At 45.3% G+C, this 21,146-nt stretch overlaps 1 protein-coding gene across 1 annotated transcript in view; it reads left to right on the top strand.

The window, feature by feature from the left end:
- Positions 1–490: 490 nt before the first annotated feature.
- LOC147455250 (uncharacterized) overlaps positions 491–21,146 on the top strand; it is a 37,220-nt gene continuing 16,564 nt past the window's right edge. Inside the window, exons 1-9 of the mRNA XM_086514067.1 lie at positions 491–610; positions 855–894; positions 1,033–1,142; positions 1,239–1,287; positions 1,360–1,485; positions 3,531–3,604; positions 3,781–3,940; positions 4,064–4,088; positions 4,175–4,264. Coding sequence (XP_086370193.1) covers positions 491–610; positions 855–894; positions 1,033–1,142; positions 1,239–1,287; positions 1,360–1,485; positions 3,531–3,604; positions 3,781–3,940; positions 4,064–4,088; positions 4,175–4,264 — 794 coding nt within the window. The remainder of the gene's footprint in view (positions 611–854; positions 895–1,032; positions 1,143–1,238; positions 1,288–1,359; positions 1,486–3,530; positions 3,605–3,780; positions 3,941–4,063; positions 4,089–4,174; positions 4,265–21,146) is intronic.

Genomic DNA, 21,146 nt, shown 5'->3' with positions numbered 1-21,146 from the left:
TGCTTCTGTAATGGTGTGCTCTTGGCCTAATTGCAAAACCAGTTGACACTCGTCATAGACGGTTATTTACCTTTGAGAAAACACCATCTTCCACGTGCATGCACTGTCTAGGTTATTTTTTCAACTTCTCAAGTAATCTCATCTATCTATCAATACTATCTAATGCACCTTGGAGGCCCCTACCACTTGGCATATGGAGAGGGAGTGGAGGGGGGTGGAGGCCAAGGCAAAAAAAGAAAGAAAGGGAGGCCCTAGCGTGGGGACTCAGGAGTCTAGAGCAAAAAAAGGGGCCCTCTCTCTCTCTCTCTCTCTCCTTCGCAGTCCACAAAGGGAGCAGCCTCCCTCCCTCGCCTTGTCCATAGGACGGGCCGCACACTCGTCAAGATAAATACCACAGATGAATCATAAATTAGAGTATAGACTTTACTAGGGCTGGTCAAATGTAAATGCTTTGCTTGATAGCAATGATGTAGTACTGATATCTTTATTGATGGGAAGGATCCAGCGGCCAGGGTCAGGACTCTTCCCCGCCAAGAAACTTCAAGAATTTGAAACCAGCAAACGAGACTCCCACGGACGCCAAAAATCGAAGAATCCGTTACACACTGAAGTAGAGAGGAGCACTCCTGCCATCGCGACGTCGCGCACAATACAGTGATAGTCTACAATCTCTTGCAATCACGCGCTCTCTCTCTCTCTCTCTCTCTCTCTCTCTCATGCACACACGCACGGAGGCCTGCACAAACGCCTATACACACAGATACAAAGAACTTTGCGCACTTTTCATTTCTGCAGTGTGCACACGCGAATGCCCTTCTATCTCCCTCGTTTTGGCTCGCCATTGCTCTTTCCAGAGTAATTTTGCACGCATCCTCGTGCTTTCTCCCATATCAGGTACGTCACATGTTTGCTTCTGTAGCTGATTGAGCACATTGTTGCAAGCTGTCCTTATGCAGCTCATTAAACTATGATTTTGAGCTCGCGTGCTCCAAATTTGGCCTTCCTTCATGCGAGTCTTCACTCTTTAAACAGGACCTCAACAGGAGAATCTCAAAGCTCAGTTATCCTTTCTAAGCAAAGCAGACAGAGTCAAGCGCAAACCTTTCAACAAGCCACACAGAGAAAAAAACATTACCCTTAGCGTCTGCCTGCTGATATGAATGTCCTTTCACCACCCCAGCAGGCTCACATTGAGATGCTTTGTATCATTTAGGCAACTTTGCCTCAACACAATGCAGACTGCAGAGCAACCAGCAGCCAATGCTACCACAAGACCTGTTGAAGATGGTGAAATGATATGGATTTCACAAGAGCGTATATCTGAAGCATGTGCTGATTGCATGTCGGAAACATGCGCAGGGCGTTCATGTGATCGAGTGAACAGGATGCTGGTCCGCTACATTTATGCCTTTCTTTTTCTTCTCAGTCTTCTTCTTGCTTGGATGGTGCGAGACTATAGCCACAAGGCCCTTTCCGAACTCCCAAGTAAGAAAATATTCAACTCTTACTGTATGTTACTTTGCAAATTATTGATGATAATTGTCAAATGTATGTTCACCTTTGGTTTGAGGATTCCAACGTGGTTTGGTCATGAAGTTAAAAGTGCATTTGAAGTATCTTAGTACAGCTCAATTATTGCCCAATGCATGTAGCTAGCTTAACTGCTATCGCTACTAACGACTGAGTTGTGCCTTCGTCGTCTGTGCTTATGAGATCATGACAAAAATATTTGCTGAATCTTCTAAGGAGATAGGTGCTAGAGGTTGTTATGAAAGGGGTGTTCATTTCTGGAACGACTCTATGTGTTCTTATCGGCAATGGACCAGATTGCTTTGAATAGAGTAGGCATTACTGGAACGACTGTATGTGTTCTGACCGGCATTGGACCTTTGACTCAATGTGCGTGCTTGTGAGCTTTGCATCCTGTCTAGTCAATTGCCATTGAGTGGTTCATCTTTGTGTGAAGAGGCATTTAACGAGGTGTTTGTCGCTCTACATTAAATCAATCTGCGAAGTATCACATATGCTGAGATCAGTTTTGTTGTTGAGTTGAAGTGCTTGTTCTAAGGCACTGAGTGGCTGAACTATTATAGACATCCGCGGAAGAAATTTTGTATTTGAACTCAGCCAAGGCTTGCAGGGTCTTTCACATGTTAAGCAATGTCTATCTCAGGCCTCTCGCCACGTCTAGTCTATCCCTCTATTATTAGAGTGATGCTATTTTTTTGTTTATTAGAGTGATGCCAAGAAGCTTGTTTCTTAGATGAAGAAACTTGCAGAACGTTTCTTGCAATTGAAACTTCTCTCGAAATGATTCGAAGGTTAACATTTCGTACTAGTCTCTATGTCAAATGGACTTATACACTGCTTGCGTCTTCAACTCACGGTGGATTCTGGACTCTCTCCTTGTCTTTGGTAAGTAACCTCTACGGCAAGGCGTTATATGAATAAACTTTGCACATGCATTTTTATGGATTGTCACTCATGATTGGTGATGAAACTTCTGAGGTGGTGTTTCTTGATCAGGCAAAACTGTTTCGAAATTTATGAAACTCGTCTCACACGAAACGTTTTGAAACTTTATGGCTTCTGTGAGTCAGGATGTGTGCTCAAAACTATCTCCCCAATGGGGTGACATCAAGAGTTTTGTTTGCGACAGCTAACACCTGGGCTTATACAAAGCTTATACTAGTTTGCCAAACCTTTCAAGCCACTTGGATTATCACAGTTTTGTGTGCATTTATGACGAGAAGACAGTGTTGAGACTCTCCTACTCTTTAGTGTGTAGCAGCAATGCTGCAATCTAGCTCCCCACTGTTAGATCCTCTGTTTCTCTGTCTTTTTATTCTGCATTCATGTTCTAGCAATATTGTCCAGATTTTGTTGTATATTGTCCAGTAATTCAGTTGCTAAGTACTCGACTCCCGTGTATTATCTCCATCCTGCCCTGGCCAAAGCTGGTTACAATCTCCTTGGCGCTCACAGTGGTTGAGCCTATTGGTGGTTTTCAATTGGGCAGCACTTGAGGAACAATGAAAACTTGGGCTTAGGAGGCTTTGGGAAGAGACCTGGAGGAAACACTGAAATATCGACTGTGTTTTTGTTCCATACGGGCCAAAAGCAGTCATTTACATTGCTGCTCACCTTGAACGCTTGGTTGCTGTTAAGAGTCTTTTGTGAGCAAGTTGAGCCTCGAGGCCTTTTGACCTTATGAAGATATATGCTGGGGCTCATCTTCAAACATTTTTTGAATGCTGTTCAACCATATTCTGTTGCACATTATTTTACCTCTGCGGGTCTTTGCTCTCTGAAAACTTGTGTGTGTATATGACGTGCAAGTATGTTTTGGATTCCCCTGTCAATTTATTTGTGTGCGACTTAATAGAGTTCATTTTGCTGAAGTTGGGGACCCATTTGGTTATGAGTCAAGGTCAAGTATTTGAGTGGAGGACAAGCGTTGTTTCAAACCCTTCTGATCCTCAAGGTTAAGAATTTGTTCTTAGACTTCAGCTTTTGTTAAAGTGTTGCAGATCTCAAGTATTGTGGAGGAGAACCTGTATGCTTAGGTTCTGAGGGTGTATTGCGTGTCAGCTTTGGCTGCTTTGTATCCTTCATGTTACCAAATAATAAAAGGAAGCATTAAGACTCTTCAACAAGGTCTTACCTGTCTTATTTTTATTTGCCACAGTGTATGGTTGTTTCAAATTTCAGGCCTCTTAATGTTGCAAAATCTGGTTTTGCATGCTGTTCTACCAGGTTATTTTCCTTGATTTTATTTAGTGTTTCTTTTTTATCATGTATGTTAGTACCGTTGGGACACATAAAACAGCAGATTTTCGTGATTTGTGGCATACGGGATGGTGGCCTGCAAAATGCTTGCTGTGGATATTGTTTATGGTCATCCCATTTTTCATGCCACCAACATCCATAAAGTTCTATGGTAATGAATGTCTCTCTATCTTGGTTGATATCTTTGTAATGATTCTCACAATCCTATGTAATTTAGTCCCTAGGGCTTGAGCTTTTTTTTGGTTGCCTTATGGTTTCTTTCTATGTCCTGTAGCTGAAGTTGCCCGGTTTGGAGGAGGGTAAGCATGTTTTTCACCTTGAAACAATAGATAGAGACAACAACACTTACAGAGTTTAATACATTTTATGTTTTTTTTATTAGCAGTATTTTTCTCGTTGTCCAATTGCTTGCTGTTCTCAACTTCGTTTATTGGTGGAATGAAAGCTGGTTGTCGGATAAGAATGTCCAGCAGTGGTAAGACATGCTATTTACTGTGCTTTCTTGTAATTGGCTTTTGTCAAGATATATTTCCAATGCTTCAATGTTCATTAATTTCAGTGAGGGTGAATGTCATCGGACAGACCTGTTGAATAAGAGTGTGGGTTTATAAAGTGAGGTCCTAAAATCTGAAAAAAACATGATATCAAGCTGTGCCTTCCAAAGGCTCAGAAACTTGCATGGAAACATCACAACCCAAAGAAAAAGAATGCTAATAGGTCCCTTTTTGAAGAAAACATTTTTTCTATCAGGAGATATCCTGCAAACGCTGGTGGTCTGTAGTGTTTGTGGATAGTGTGGTCCACGTGGGCCTGCTATTGATCAGCTCCTAATACCTACCTTTTGTCTCTCTAGCTGACCATGCTGTGGGCCCCCACTCGAACACTGTATTTGAAAGAACGGAGGCCATCACAAGAAGCATTCTGAGCCATATCTGCTATGCAGTGGATAGTTTCAAAGATAGTGTCTTTGTGTCTTCTCCAGGTCCCTGATGAGTTCGCGTGTGCGTGTACGGAGTGTGTGCAAGAGTGGGGGAAGAAGAGAATGGGGAAGGGGGAGATGCACAGGCAGCCGCTGTGTGGGCTAGTGGAGAAGAAAGAGAAGAGTCAACTCTACCTCTTTTTCTCCCTATATTGATTAGGTGAAATAAAGTGTACAAGGGTGGTTTCCCACGGCCACCTTGCCTACACCCCAACAAACTCCCACTTGAAGGTCATGGTGGCCAATAGTGGCATTAGTATAGTTAGTCTATACAAAATTGATGAAGCATTGCCGAGGCTTCATCCTACACCCATAAGTTCTATACAATGTGTAAATCGCTCCGAGGCTAGGCTCTTTGTGAGAGCATCTGCGGGGTTGTCGTCAGTGTGAACCTTGACAAGCTCGATACGCTTGCCAGCCAATGCATCTCGTATGACATGGTATCTGACCTCTATGTGTTTCGACTTTGAGTGAAACACTGGATTCTTTGCCAAAGCAATGGCACTCTGACTATCACAATGTAGTACTGGAACCTCATGAATGTCCAAATCTCCCACTAGACGAGCCAACCATATGGCTTCCTTGTTGGCGTCAAACGCAACAACATATTCTGCCTCAGTGGTAGATGAAGATGTGCAATCTTGGAGACACGATCTCCAAGAGATAGCTGCTCCAGCAAACATGAACACATAGCCAGATGTGGATCTTCTATGATCCACGCAACCCGCATAATCCGCATCCGTGTAACCTACAATAGATGCATCACTGTTTCCGAAGCATAAACACTCGGTAGCTGTACCTTTCAAATATCTGAGGATTTTCTTCATTGCTTTCCAATGCTTCTTGCCAGGGTTTGCCATGTACCTACTAATCACTCCCACTGCATGTGCAATGTCTGGTCTTGTGGCTACCATAGCGTACATCAAACTGCCAACTGTTGAAGAATATGCTACTTTCACCATTTCCTCTTTCTCAGCCACTGTCTTGGGAGAGTCCTCCTTGCTAAGGTTGGAGTATGCTTGCATTGGGGTACTCAATGACTTCCCCCCTTGCATACTAAAACGTTGCAAGACTTTGTGAATGTACTTTTCTTGAGATAATTCAAGAATTCCACGTTGCTTGTCTCTCTTGATGTGCATACCAAGAAAGTGATAGGCATCTCCCAAATCCTTCATGGAAAACTGAGTGCTTAGCATTTTTTTCATTTGATTGATTTCATCAATTGATTTGCCTGCGATAAGCATATCATCTACATACAAGATCAAGATGATTAAAAAACCATCGTTCAATCTTTTTGTGTATAAGTAGTGATCCTCTTGACTTCTTATGTAACCCTGAGATTGCATGAATTTGTCGAATTTTTGATACCATTGCCTTGAACCTTGCTTAAGGCCATAGAGTGTCTTTTTAAGTCTACAAACCAATTCTGTCCTTGTTGGTTTTTGGGTTTCACATACGAATCCCTCTGGTTGTTTCATGTAGACATCTTCATCTAGATCCCCGTGAAGAAATGCTGTGTTCACATCCATTTGGACAAGTTCCATGTCCTGGATAGCAACCAAGCCAAGCACGGTGCGAAGTGTAGTCATCTTGACTACTGGAGAGAAAATCTTATCAAAATCCACACCTTTTTGCTGCTTGAAACCCTTGGCAACTAGACGAGTCTTGTATCGAGGCTCGGGATCTTCCGCTGTATACTTCTTCTTGTATACCCACTTGCAAGGTAAAGCATTTTTTGCCTTTTGGTAATTCAACCAAATCCCATGTCTCATTAGCCACAATCGAATTGTATTCTGATTGCATAGTCTGCTCCCACTTAACGCTATCCTCCATTTGTATAGCTTCTTTGTAGCAGGTTGGCTCTCCACTGTTAGTGACCAAAATGTGGTGTATACCCGGCTCAAACCGCTTGGGCGCACGTGATACTCTCTCAGAGCGTTTGAGTACTTGACTGCTAGACTCTGCTCTCTCCGGAGCAATAGTAGTATCTTGCACTTGAGGAGTAGGTACAACACTACTGAACTGAGTTGGTTCGGAGGCTACATCCTCAAAACGAACACGTCTGTACTCAACATCTTTGATGGGCTTCTTGTGCATTTTTGATTCATTGAAAATCACATGTGAGCTACGAATGACTTTATTTGATTTTGGGTGCCAGAGACGATATCCCATCTCTCCGTTTGCACCATAGCCAATAAAGATGCATTTCTGTGATCTGGGATCTAACTTCCGACGAAGTTCTTTGGGCACATGTGCATATGCCTCGCATCCAAATACACGTAGATGCTCATAGCTTGGCCTTTTGCTAGTCCATAATTCCTCTTGAATTTTGAAATTCAAAGGAGAACTAGGTGACCTGTTGATGATGTGCACTGTTGTCAGAACAGCTTCCCCCCAAAACTCTGGAGTAAGCTTCGCCATAGACATCATAGAGACAACTCGCTCTTGAAGCGTACGATTCATTCTTTCAGCTATCCCATTTTGTGCAAGTGTGTATGGAGTAGTAAATTGCCGCCGAATGCCTCTTCTATTGCAGAAATCCTTGAACTCTGTGGAGACGTATTCTCCACCATTGTCCGTGCGAAAAGCTTTGAGCTTTGTTCCTGATTGGTTCTCAACCATGGCGAGGAATTTTTGGAATGTCGAAAAAACTTCTTCTTTACGCTTTAGGAGATACATCCACACCTTTCTGGTAGAATCATCTATGAACGTGAGAAAGTAGTTCGCCCCCCCTAGAGTTTTATGTGGCATTGGACCACACAAATCACTGTGCACCAAGTTTAGAGGTTCGCCTAGTTTCTTATTCAATGGCGAAGATGTCAATCTAGTCTGTTTTCCATATAGACAATGCTCACACAATGGAAAGTCCGTGTAATCTAACACAGGTAAGTAGCCAAAACGCTGAAGTGTTTTCATTCCCTTTTGGCTAATATGCCCTAGCCGGCTATGCCACAACTTAGGAGATGACAGCTCGGCAACATAGATAGAGTGTTCGTCGACACTCGAAACAAACAAAGAGTATAGGGATCCGTTTTTATTGCCTTTCATCATGATAAGGTTGTTCTTGCGGATCATCCAAGAACGATTACCAAAAACTGTAGTGTAGCCAAGATCATCCAATTGCCCTATAGAAAGCAAGCTTTTCGTAAGCTTGGGCACATGTCTGACATTCTACAACACAAAAGTAGTGCCATTATGCATGTGAAGTTTCACATCACCAATGCCAATAATGTCAAGCTCATAGGAATCACCAAGCTTGACTATTTCATGCATGGATGCATAAGAGGAAACCACTCTCTATGCGGTGTGACATGAAAACTTGCATCAGAATCAAGGATCCAATTCTGTGCATAACCCTCATCCTGTGCAACCAAAGCATCTGGAGTGAGATCTAAAGTGAAAATGAGAACATCTGAGGCATCTGCTGTCACCTCGGGATGAATCTCTGTGGGCATAATGAGCATCACTGGAGGAGGAGCATCCTCTACTGCAGTGATAGGTATGGGAGACTCAACAATATTGAACTCCTCAATCTTTACTGTACTTTTGCCTTTGCCAGAATTATCCTTTTGCATGTTTTTCTGATCTCTTAGGAAACTACGACAATCCTTTTTGTAATGACCCTTCTTGTGGCAATAGTAACACTCGACATTTCTGGCATTGCGGTCTCTACTTTGGTTCCTGTGTCTGCTAGGACTACGAGGATTCCGCTCTCTACTTTTGCTTTTGTATTTGTTCCTGTCACGGCCTCTTGGCTTTGTTGAACTACCAGCCATATATGCATCTCCATGACTAGCATTATCGAGAGATTTACGACGAATCTCTTCAGTGAGCAACGCATCTGTGACAGCATTGAATTCTAGCTTGCCATTCGGAGTCGAATTGCTAATGGTTGTGCAAAAGATATCCCATGAATTGGGTAGAGAGCATAATAAGAAGATAGACTTGAGTTCATCGTCAAACTCCTTAAAGCCCTGAGATGTCAGCCGACTGAACAAGGAGTTGAACTCATTTAAATGATTGGAAACTGTGCTACCTTCTTTCATGTTGAGCTTCATAAGCTTTTTCATGAGAAAAACTTTGTTGGATGCACTTTTGCTCTCCCATGCTGAACATAAGCTATCCCAAAGTTCCTTGGTTGTTTTCTTCCCGATGATAGTGAAGAAGACTGACTCGGCTAGATGTAGACGTATCGTAGCCATGGCTTTTGCATCCAAAAGCTCCCATTGAGCTTGTGTATAATCATCATCCTCTGCGCGCTCTTTCAACGGTTCCGAGAGGCCTTTGTTTATCAAAACATCTTTCTTGCGCTCTTTCCACATGGTGAAGTTGCTACCATTGAACTTCCGAATGAAATGCTCCTCCTTTTTTGAAGAAGAAGTTATCGTTGATAACAGGGTTTGAGAGGTGCCAAACTATGGCGAGAAGCTGTAGAAATTTGGGTAGAGTAACCTCTGTATCAGGAGTAAAATCTCAATCGAAATAGACTCAAAAGTGCCAACAATGGAAGTCACGACTCGCGGGAAGTAAATCCGGCAGAGTTTCCTTTGTATGAGGAGTCAAAACTCAACTCAAAATGCATATAAATGTGCCAACTGCACTAACTGGGCATCTGCTGCACAAAACAACTGCTATCTGAGTGCCAACTTGGCGTCAAAAGCATAAATAACCGTCCAGATACATATCCTATGGCGAGGATACCGTAAAGGAGAACTCCAGCTACCTGTATCACCGAAAGTGTCTCAACATTCGAGCACACCCCAGCTCAAAGAAAACCTCACGCTATCAATCCTCCAAAAGGCTAATGCAGACACAAATGGACTAGCCACAGTCTCAGAAAGGGCTCTTCCGGTCCGAGTCTCAGAAACGGCCGGTAAAAACTGCCAAAATAGCCAAAAATGGCTCCACACGTAGTACAATGGACAATGTCCGCAACTCAACGTACATGAGTAAAATCGCGCTTGAACAGGCGCTAAGAACTGCTGCATGCAGTGAAAGTGATCCCTGGGGGGATATTTGCTCTCAAAAGAGCTCAGTAGCACTAGGTGTGCTTACAACAAAATGCATCTGTCAACACATGTGTCCGCAGAGAATCTGCTGTCGAAATGATTGCCAAATCGCCTGTGAAAGCGTTGTGTCTGGAGAATCTGTGAGTGAATGGGTTGAAAAACCTCCCTGTGGCCTGTAACATGTGTGTCGGTGTCGCTATGTGCCGATTTCTACCGCCGGGCAGAAATATGCTAGTCGAATAGCCGCCAAAGGTGTCGCATCCGTAAACTGTGTCGTACAGGGCGATCGGTGCTGATGCCGGGTGTCACTCCTCTATGATAGAGGTACCTCACCTGCGCATGTCGCAAGCACGGTCGTCGACCGCGAGAACACGCTCGTGTGGGGAATCTCCCGGTGTCTAGGTCGGATGTCGGAGATCCGCCGCAATGAGGAGTGTCGAGCCGGTGCGCATGAGCGGTGTCGATGTTGATGTCGCCTTTCGCCGCCGGGTGGAAGTGGCTAGCCGAGTAGCCGTAAAACGCCAATGCTCGAGCTGCCAATATCGAGTCGTATCGGTATCGATCGCAGATCTTGCTCGGTCTGTAAAGATTGCTCTCAACTTGTCGGACTCGGGAGTGGACGTCGAAGTCGGATGACAATGTCAAAGAAGTCGATGACAAAGTCGAAGAATCGTTGATGTCAATGATGAGACTCTCGTCTCTCTCTCACTCGCTCACTCTCGCTATCACTCTCTCTAAAGCTGCACTCAAGCCGGAGTGGAGAGTCGGGATGAGGAAGAACGAGTCGAGAACCTGTGGGATCAGCCCCTTGCACACACAAAGGTGTGTGGGGCTCAGATTTAAAAAAAAATCGAAATTCTTGCAGTGTGAGGTTTTGCCAGAATTGACCGAGAGAGGCCGAAAGGAGTGTGTGTATGTGAGCCCTGCTGCACAATTGATAAGCGCTTGTGAACGTGTGTGTGAGTGAGAGCAACACACACACCCTCAAGCTCCCCTTCTCTGATTGCAGCCCGTGAGCTTTAAAATTCTACTGCCCAATTGCTCTACAAATGCCCCCAATTTGTTGCTCGTTTTAGTTTTCAGTGGTGTGTGTGGATCACACAACACCATTCATATAATCCCAAGGAAAACTACATTCCCCAACTACAGCGCTGTTGAAAGGTTTCTTCCAATTGCCCCTTTTGCTTCCTTACTTGATTCCTTGCTCAATTTGCTTGACAATTTGCTTGAAGATCCCCTGTTTTGCTTGCCTTTAGCTCAACTTCAAAAAAAAAAAACACAGCGCTTTGTGTGCGCTTAATTACTTGCTTCTCAAGCTCTCATAGGTCGTGAGCTTCTTTGTCGACTCCTTGGTGCTCGATTTGGCAAAGCTTCCTTCGAGCTTTCAAGCTCAAGATTCTTTTGCACCAAGCTGCTTGCTCGGTTCACCTCATTTCCCGTTTTCCACAGAGATGCCGTGATTCACTTCAAGATTCCCTCTTTTGGAGAGGGGGTGCACACTCTGAGAAGCCGTTAACCGCCCGATCTCTCCGATCCGTATCGGATCCGTTGCCACCGTCAAGCTCAAGCACAAGCTCTGAGCTCCGCCATAGCCGGTGAGCTCTGTCGCTTCCGAGTCGATCGTCGAAGAGCGGTCGCGCGTGCGGTTCGTCGCCGCAGCTCTGATACCAATTGATGAGTTCGTGTGTGCGTGTACGGAGTGTGTATTCAAGAGAGGGGAAGAAGAGAATTGGGGAAGGGGGAGATGCACAGGCAGCCACTGTGTGGGTTAGAGGAGAAGAAAGAGAAGAGTCAACTCTACCTCTTTTTCTCCCTATATTGATTAGGTGAAATAAATTGTACAAGGGTGGTTTCCCACGGCCACCTGGCCTACACCCCAACAGTCCCCACACCCAAGGCAAATCGAGGGGTGTCAGCTGTATGCTAGCTAGATCCCCATTGCTGTCCCTCTTTATGCGACTAGCCACTGAGAAGCAGTAATCTTTTGAAACTGGCGGTCAGCCCAGAGGTGAGTCTAAAAATGTGAGTAACTCATCAATGACCCCTTGTTGATGCCAATGCTGCATAGTTACAAGGAATGACCGTTTTTGGGTCTCTGTTCCGCGTTTCCATTCTAGGTTCTTGTTCCGAATTCCCGTTCCGTGTTTCAAACGTGAGTATCCGTAACAGGGAGTGGCATTTCATGGCAGTTGCCGTTCCACGTTCCCCATGCTGATTTTTGGCGTTGGTAACTATGTAATGCTGAGTTGTTGCTTGGATGACTTCGTGGGGAGCCATCAAGATGCGCCATCCGAGGGGTTCAGTGTTCTAGAAAGAAGGAATCCCAAGGTGGTCGGAACGGGCAAAAGGATCCCACCACAACCTCTCTCTCGGGTCCTGCGGGCTGTTGTAGTCTAGGACCTAGGTAATGGTTAGGCTTGAAGGTCCACAACATCCAGATCCCTCTGATTGCTTCTTAGGAATCAGGAGGAAGATCGAGGAACAACCGTTTCTGCTGCAATTCTTGTCACATGACACATCCAACCCTATGTGTTCGTGGACAAGCTATAGCATGATCAGGGTTGAGTTCAGTCAAGTCAGTCTAGAATAGAAAGTGATTTGGCACTTTTGTGAGTCTGTTTGCAGACCGTGCATGTCCAGACACTTAGATTAGATGCATATCCTCTGGTTACACACAGCATGACCATCAGATTCCAATCAGATCCCATAGTAGCATTTTACAGTGCATAGACCTATTTTCCCTATTTTTGACATTTTTCACTTATTATTTTTAAGTGATTTTTGTTGGAAAGTAGGTAGGGCAATTTTGCTAAGTTTGTATATAAGCAAACCTAGCGTTAGCACTTTTTGGCAGAAGAGGCAGCAGGAGCACACGCTCAACAGGCAACTTCTCAGCAGAACCCCCAAGAGGCCTAGCGTTTTTGCATCACAACAAAAGGTTGGCGTTTTTGGGCCAGATCAGCCAGCGTTTTTGCATTGGCAACAGCTTGGCGACAACAAGAAGCAGAAGACTTCCAGCGTTAGCAGATTTTCCCGCAAGGTCAGTTTTCAGCCCTAGCGTTTTTGGTTTGCTGATCAACCTCATTGCTTTTGCGGATCTTCGTGACAGATTCAGCCCTAGAACCAGCGTTTTCAGTTTTCAGCAGTTAGACATTGCAGATCAAGCCCCGAACCTCGCAGATCTCACCTTTCCGTAGCAGATCCTCGCCGCACGGTCAAATTCCGCAAGGTTTACAGATTTAGCCGGAAAACGCAGATTTTAGTATCTACGTTTTCAGTGCGTCGTCGCATCGTCGCCAGCAACATCGTCTTCGACATAGAGTTAGAATTTAGTAGATAAAGATTTGCAGATTTCAACCATTAGAGTTTTTAGATTTCAGTCCGTCTTGTCATTGTCCTCATCGTCGTCAATATCGTCGGCAAGTCCAAGCATTGTAGAGATTTGTGCAATCAATAGTAGACCGCGCTCGCCATCGAGAGTGGGGCCTTCGAAGGAGGGTTTTACGTCTCTGGTGTCGTATTCTCTTCTCTCTCTATCTCTCAGTCTCATACACTTTCACGCACAGTGTCCATTCACTTTGTTTGTGTCCATTGCACTCTCTCATTAAGAACGGAAGGCTCTCCCTTCCATAAGAATAAAAGGAACCTTGAGCACAGATCGGAGCACTCATCTTGAGCAAAGTTCAAACAATCACTCCGTTGCACCTTGCATTGGTATCAAAGCTTTGGCAGTGTTTTGTATCACTCAAGGAAAGAACCACAAGAACCACATAATTTTTTTTTGCTTGTTGCGGTTGCACGAACCCAAGTTCGCTTGGGCGTGTTGATTCTTAATCGTGTTTTTGAAGAGTGACAGGAATCCCAGGAAAGAAGGGCTTGTCCAGTCTCCCCTTGTGCCTCTTTTCACTCATTGAGAGCGGACTGTGCACTTAGCGACCGGTCAATCGACATGAGGTGGGAAAAAGCAACCTTGGTGTGAGCGCAAGGCTGCCAAGGGGTGCGCCCGCGGAAAAGAGTAGAACTCGGGTGAAGAGAAGATCCTTCTCTAACACAGCTTGCAAGCGAAACAAGAACCTTAAGAACCTCAAGACCCGCAAGAACCTCAAGAACTCAAGAATCCTAAGAACCCAAGTTTCTTGTGAACTTAAGAACCCAACACCACAAGAATCCACGACTTCAGTGGATGGTCATCACTTGAAGCGGATTGGATACTTCGCTTCGAGGTGATGAGCATGAGCGAGGCGAAGAAGAATTTTCCCCACCAGGAGGTTTTCCCGACCCTCCATCTTTCCCATCTATGACAAGGATTGCACTAACTTCTATGGAGGAGTTGCCGCATTTGTTTATGGAGAGGAAGTTAGAACACGAAGAGAGAAGGCAGCCATAGATCGTGACTACGAAGAAAGAGTGGCAACCATAGAGCGTGAGTACGAGCAAGAACGCTTGGAAGCCAAAGAAAGACAAGCCAGATTCGATCGCGAGTGGCGAAGAAAAGATAGTTATCGTATGGAGCGCAGAGTGCCCAACAAATGAAAGAGATGTTGCGTCTCTTTTCTCAAGTGCAGGCACAAATGTAAGAGGAACGGGAAAACGAGACTCTCTCAGTCTCTTCTTCTCCCAAGCATGACACACATGATTTGCATGATGATGAGCATGATGATTTGAATGACAATGATAGGCATGATTTGGATGATAAGGACAAGCATGATGATTTGCATGATGGTCAAGATGTGATTTCTCACACGCATGATGATTTGCATGAAGAATCTGTGATTGTTCATGTTAGGTGCAACGGAATGATTGTTTGTCCTTTGCTCAAGATGAGTGCTCCGAACTGTGCTGAAGGTTCCTTTTGTTCTTATGGAAGGTAGAGCCTTTCGTTCTTAATGAGAGAGTGCTATGATCACAAACAAAGTGAATGGACACTGTGCGTGCAAGTGTATGAGACTGAGAGATAGAGAGAGAAGAGAGATACGACACCAGAGACGTAAAACCCCCACTCGTCGGTGAGAGTGGTCTACTATTGATTGCACAAAGTGGTACAATGCTGATGCATGGAAACTGATGCAACTTGGGACTATGCCGGTGACGATGACGGGGATGGCGACGACGACTAAAGGGCTGAAATCTGTGGTCTTCTATTTGCTGTCCATAAAAACGCTATGGCTGAAAATCTGGGACTGATTCGGGTGGCTGAAAATTCTGTTTTGGTTGCGTTTTTGAGGTCTGAAAATGGGGATCTTCTGCAAGTCTCTAGGGCTGAATCTGTTGTTGTTCATGCATATTGAAAACACTGATTTGCCTTGTAGCGTTAGTGAAAAACGTTGGGTTTCTGGGGACTGCTCGCGATGATGGCAAGGTTGAAAACGCTAGGGGCTAGGGGGACTCTTGGCGATGGCAAAACGCTAGGCTTGATGTTGGCGATGACGGCAAAGCTGAAAACGCCAAGTCTTGTGGGTGCTGCGGGGTTCTTGCTGAGAACATGTCTGTTGAGCGGGAAGCTCTTGCTGGCTCTTCTGCCATTGAGTGCTAACTTGGGTTTGCTTATATACAAACTTAGCAAAATTGCCCTACCTACTTTTGTTGGAAAGTCACTTAAATTAATAAGTGAAAAATGTCAAAAATAGGGAAAATAGGCTAAATGCATTGGAAAAATCCCCTAACTGATTCTAATGGATTCTGGAAATACTGATATCATGTTGTGTGCAACCAAATGATATGCATCTATACTAAGTGATTGGGCATGCACGGTCTACGAATAGACTCACAAAAGTGCAAGATCACTTCTAATCTAGATTGACTGGATTGATTGAACTCTGATCATGTTGTAGCTTGTCCACGGACACAGGGTTGGATGTGTCACGTGACACCCCCTCCTTTTCAAAGTAAGGTATTGGTACTCAATTGTATGGCGTCGAGGGAGATCGCCAATAGCATCCGGAATCTTGGAAGGGACTCTTCGCCGGCCCACTGTGATGTGTGGGTCGTGCGATACTTGAACTTCATAAAGGTCTGCGCTTACTTCTCTGGGCCGTGTCGAAAGCGACACAAAGTCTCCCGTGGCTCCTTCAATGCTTCAACTTCGTCTAGAGTCATGCTTCTTTCTTCAAGAATCTCCATGGTTGGAAATTCCTGAAACCACTTCCAACACAAAACCATGAACACACCTATTCCATGTAAAGTGAGTGGAAAAATTCTTGTCTTCGCTAAAGATTCTGTATGCAATGTAGATGAGCATGGAGACAGAGTGACAACCCGTTCATCAAACACATGCAAACAATGAGATCAAATCTTTCTCTTAAGATCTAGAACAATCAACTGTGGCAAAACACAATGGAAATGCCCATGCTTGGTGCTCATACTTTCATGTGCTCGTTCTACGAATGTGTCATGCCAAGGAAGAGACATGAAATGTAACTTCCTTACATACATACTTTTCAACTTTTCATGAAAAATGTGCTCAACATACAATATGTCATGCCTAAGAAAAGGGATCACATAAAGATGTTGACTAAAATACAGGAAACAATCACGAATGAAAAACTTGAACAACGCGTGCGTATCAATCATGCGAACACATAATACTTCCTGTGAGGGTTCTTTGGACCCAGGCTCGAGAGCCAAGATCGATCTTTCGTGATTGATCGAATCTGCAACGAGGTTAGCTTTGCTAGAAAAAGCATCTACTAACACATCATACTTGTGAACAATCACATCTTCTTCATGCAACTCATCATGCTTGTGAGAAATCACATCTTGATCATTCAAAACATCATGCTTGTTATCATGCTCATCATTATCATCCAAATCATCATGCTGATCACAATCATGCAAATCTTGTGTGTCATGCTTTGGGGAAAAAAAGACCGAGAGTCTCCTTCTCATGAATCCTTTCAATCTTGTCCTGCATATTGGCAATGAGAGATGGAGAATGAACAATGTCCTCTCCATGAATGACAATGGGAGAATCACTTTTGGCATTGAGAGTGAGAGTGTTAGCCTCCCAATCAATGAGAGGGTTATTATCACGAAACCATCGAATGCCCAAAATCATATCACATCTTGAGAGAGGAGAAACAACAAATCGTTTAGTGAAGGCAGCTTGTTGAATTGCAAACAACACATCAAGGCATTCCTCCGTGATGAGAGCGTCCATACCGGGAATAAAACCAAAGACCTCGATAGGAGATCTCTGACTAACTTCAAGGCGGGCTCTCTCAACAAGAGAGGGACTGATCACATCATACATACTACCTGGGTCAAACAATATGACAAAACGTTGCCCCGACGTACGACCATAACATTTAATGAGAGAATCATCAATGGGAGGGTCATGAGAAACTTGGGGTAGACTCGTGTTATCATTAATTGCATTGACAGAGGAGGTGGGTTTTGTGGATTCTTTAGATTCATTAGATTCAAGTTTAGGACATGTTCTTTTTATGTGACCCTTAATGTGACAATGAAAACAATGACCTTCCTTAGAATAAGTGCTTTGCTTTTCGACGTGATGTATCCTCCTACAATTCCTAGTGCTACCTTTTCATCTGGAGTAAGCTTAGGTTTAGCAATTGTGTTAGCCTTACCCTTAGATTCATTGGAAGAATTCTTTTCTGAGAGACTGTTGGAAGATTGGTTGGAAGAGTTATCATTCTTACCATTCTTACTGTTCTTACCGTTTTGAGGGTTCTGAGAAGTCTGCGAGGTACTTGTGGAAGTCTTGTTTTCCTTAGGCTTTCCCTTGTGCTTCATCTCCTGTGCGAGAGCAATCGCTACTGCTTTGTTGAGATCGATTGGATCGAAGACTTCTACATCAAACTTGATATAGTCGTCTAATCCAAAAAAGAATGTCTCTTTGCGTTCATCATCCGACTTGCGTAATTGGGTACCTAGCTGCAAAACACGATTAGAAAAAGACATAACCGGCATACCATTTTTGCTTGAGAGCGTGTCAATCGTCCTTCAATCGTGCGAGGTATTGAGGTGGCATAAACCGTGCCTTGAGCTTGTCTTGGAAATCAGCCCAATTGAAGGAAAGGGGCGTGAATTCGTCGGCCTCCTCTAGGTGCGCGGCTAGTTGTGCCTCTTGCCATGCGTGGTACCAATTGATGGCATCACCGGCAAGGTACACAGTTGCCGTCAAAACTTTGCTATTGCCTGTCTTCTTAGTTGCCGCAAAATAAGCATTAAATTGATGCAACCAAGAATGAATAACCGTAGCATCCATCTTACCATCATACTTACTGAAAGTAAACTTCTTTGTGGTTGGATGGTTAGAATTTGCATTGTGGCTTGCGTCACTCGAGGAACTCCCACGATCTTTGGGTGGTTTGGACTTTGAGGCTATCACTTGTCGAAGCAATTCTTGAGTGCGTAGCTCTCTTTGAGCTGCACGCTCCGTCGCCCTTTCTTCTTTTCGTTCATTTCGTTCATCGCGCTCGCCGAAAGCAAGGCGAATGGTTGCTTGTTGTGCCAATGCAACTCGATTCGCTTCTTGTTGTTGTATTGCATTTCTTTCATTGCATTCCAAAGTAATGCGAGTAGCTTCTTGTTGTGGCGTAGATGGCGAAGGGGGAGGGTCGAAAAAATCTCCTGGTGGGGAAAATTCTTCGTCGCCTCTCTCATGCTCATTATCTGTATGCGAAGTATCCATTCCGCTTCGAGTGACGACCATGCACTATGATCTTTGGTTCTTAAGTCGACGAGGAACTTGGGTTCTTGAGGGTCTTGGGTTCTTGGGTTCTTGAGGATCTTGAGGGTCTTGAGGTTTTCGTTCGCTTGTAACTCGCGTTTCAGAAGGATCTTCTCTTCATCGGAGTTCTACTCTTTTCCGTGGGCGCACTCCTAGGCGGCTTGCGCTCACACCAAGGTTGCTTTTTTCCACCTCACGTCGATTGGCCGGCCGCTAAGTGCCGGTCCGCTCTCAATGAGTGAAAACAGACACCATGGGAGGCTGGACAAGCTCTTCTTTCTTGGGATTCCTGTCACTCTTCAAAAACACGATTAGGAATCGACATGCCCAAGCGAACTTGGGTTCGTGTTACCGCAACAAGCAAAACAAATTCTTGTGGTTCTTTCCTTGAGTGATACAGAACATTGCCAAAGCTCTGATACCAATGTTAGGTGCATCGGAATGATTGTTTGCGCTTTGCTCAAGATGAGTGTTCGGAACTGTGCTCAAGGTTCCTTTTGTTCTTATGGAAGGTAGAGCCTTCTGTTCTTAATGAGAGAGTGTTATGATCACAAACAAAGTGAATGGACACTGTGCGTGCAATGAGAGAGAGAGAGAGAGAGAGAGAGAGAGAGAGAGAGAGAGAGAGAGAGAGAGAGGGAGAGGAGAGAAACGACACCAGAGACGTTGTCAAATCCTCCTCCGAAGGCCCCACTCTCGTCGACGAGAGTGGTCTACTATTGATTGCACAAAGTGGTACAATGCTGATGCATGGAAACTAATGCAACTTGGGACTATGCTGGTGGCGACGACGGGGATGGCGATGGCGACTTAAGGGCTGAAATCTGCGGTCTTCTATCTGCTGTCCATAAAAACGCTATGGCTGAAAATTTGGGACTGATTCGGGTGGTTGAAAACTCTGTTTGGCTGTTGTAGCACGGATAATGTGTCGTGCTCTCTACAGTGTGGGTGCCCTTCAATGCAATGTGCGTGACAATCTCACTCAAACAAATGGAAACTCCCTCAAACAGAATGAAACACAGAAACAATGGATAACAACAGAGACACAACAGTGGACTAGAACATGTGGACTCGACTAGCTCAAAGAACCATGTATAGACTTTGGCGTGGCAGCACACTCAGCTCTAGCCCAGGACTCACAGGTACAAATGGGGTGTCGAGGCTCAGATGTGTAGGGATGGTGAAGTAGTGCTCTGTGTAAGACTCTCTCGACCACTCCGTACAAGATAAGAGGTGAAGAAGATGATGATGATCACCAACCACTACTACTCATATGTATCACCATGAAGAGCCACCAACGGCTCATAAATGTCAGCCATGTGGTGACCTAGCCACGAGGTCCACTAGACCACCGTCGGTACCCTGCCACGTGTCACTCCCTAGGCCAGAGGGTCCGGGGTCCGTCCAGTGTGAACCAGCCTAGACCAACTGTACTAACTGTGTCTTGTGAAAGTGACACTATAGCCAGGCTACAGGTTGCCTGCCATAAGATTGCTCACCGTCTCGGTGAGAGGAATACTGAAAAAACTGTAAAAGAAAACCACTATGTGTTGCATCCGTACATTTCTTGAAGCAGGTGCTAGGCCCAACCATGACCTTACATGCCTCAAAAGTGGAGTAAAACATTGTCCTGCTTGCACAAGCAACGCCTTAAGCCTTTGAATAGGCCAGAACCCAATATGATTGCATAGTCCAAGAATTCCAAATGGCACAAGAGGATGAGGCTCCACCACAACAAAGTGATATGCTCACGAGGTAGCTAGGTAGGGGTGAGGGAGAGGGAGGATAGAGTAGGTAGGGGCGAGGGGGAAAGGGGTGGTTGGGGGGCTAGATAGGGGTGAGGGCTTAGAGGGGGTGGGTAGGGGCAAGTAGGGGGAGGGTAGGGGCGAGGGGACAGAGGGAGGGGAGGGTCGAGAGAGAGTGAGGGGGTGGGTAAAGGCGAGAGGGGTTGAGTAGGGGAGAGGGGAAGGTGAGGGTGGGTAGGGGCGAGAGGAGAAGGTGAGGGTGGGTAGGGGCGAGGGGGGAGGGGGAGGGGGAGGGTAGGGGCGAGAGGGAGTGAGGGGGTGGGTAGGGGCGAGAGGGGAGGGGGAGGGTAGGGTCGAGGGGAAGGTGAGGGTGTGGGTAGGGGCGAGAGGGAGTGATGGGGTGGGTAGGGGCGAGGGGGGAGGGGGAGGGTAGGGGCGAGAGGGGAAGTGAGGGGGTGGGTAGGGGCTAGGGCGAGGGGAGGGACATGGGCGAGGGCGAGCGGATAGGGGGCGAGAGGGATAGACAAGAGAGGGATAGACAAGGGGGACGAGGAGTGGCGGGGGGTGATGGAGCTGCTCTCCTCTACCAGCCTTCATTTATCGTTGAAGCTTTAAGCTTCTTGCTACAATCTGCAGCTTTAGAAGCGGCCAATGAGTTTTACGGAGCTTCACCATCACTTACCGTTACTGATTGCAACCCAAAGTCAATATAAGAAAGAATATGCCAAGGCGACACCGCCCTACCGCACAGGCGATCATCATGCTTGTCCCTTTGGAAAGCGACAATTTCAGCTCCTGAACAACCGAATGCAGGAACCGGCACCAAAGGAGGATTTTGTAGGAGCCGGCACCAATGGAGGAGGGCTTGCCGCGAGGAGCCTACAGCAGTAGGGGACAACATTGGGGAGAACATTAGTGCCTTCTCTATATTG

Source organism: Adiantum capillus-veneris, chromosome 6 (genome assembly GCF_014529385.1).
Source record: "Adiantum capillus-veneris isolate H3 chromosome 6, ASM1452938v2, whole genome shotgun sequence".
NCBI classification, from domain to species: Eukaryota; Viridiplantae; Streptophyta; class Polypodiopsida; order Polypodiales; family Pteridaceae; genus Adiantum; species Adiantum capillus-veneris.
Note: the sequence above shows the minus strand (reverse complement) of the source record. Positions and strands in the feature narration are given on the sequence as shown.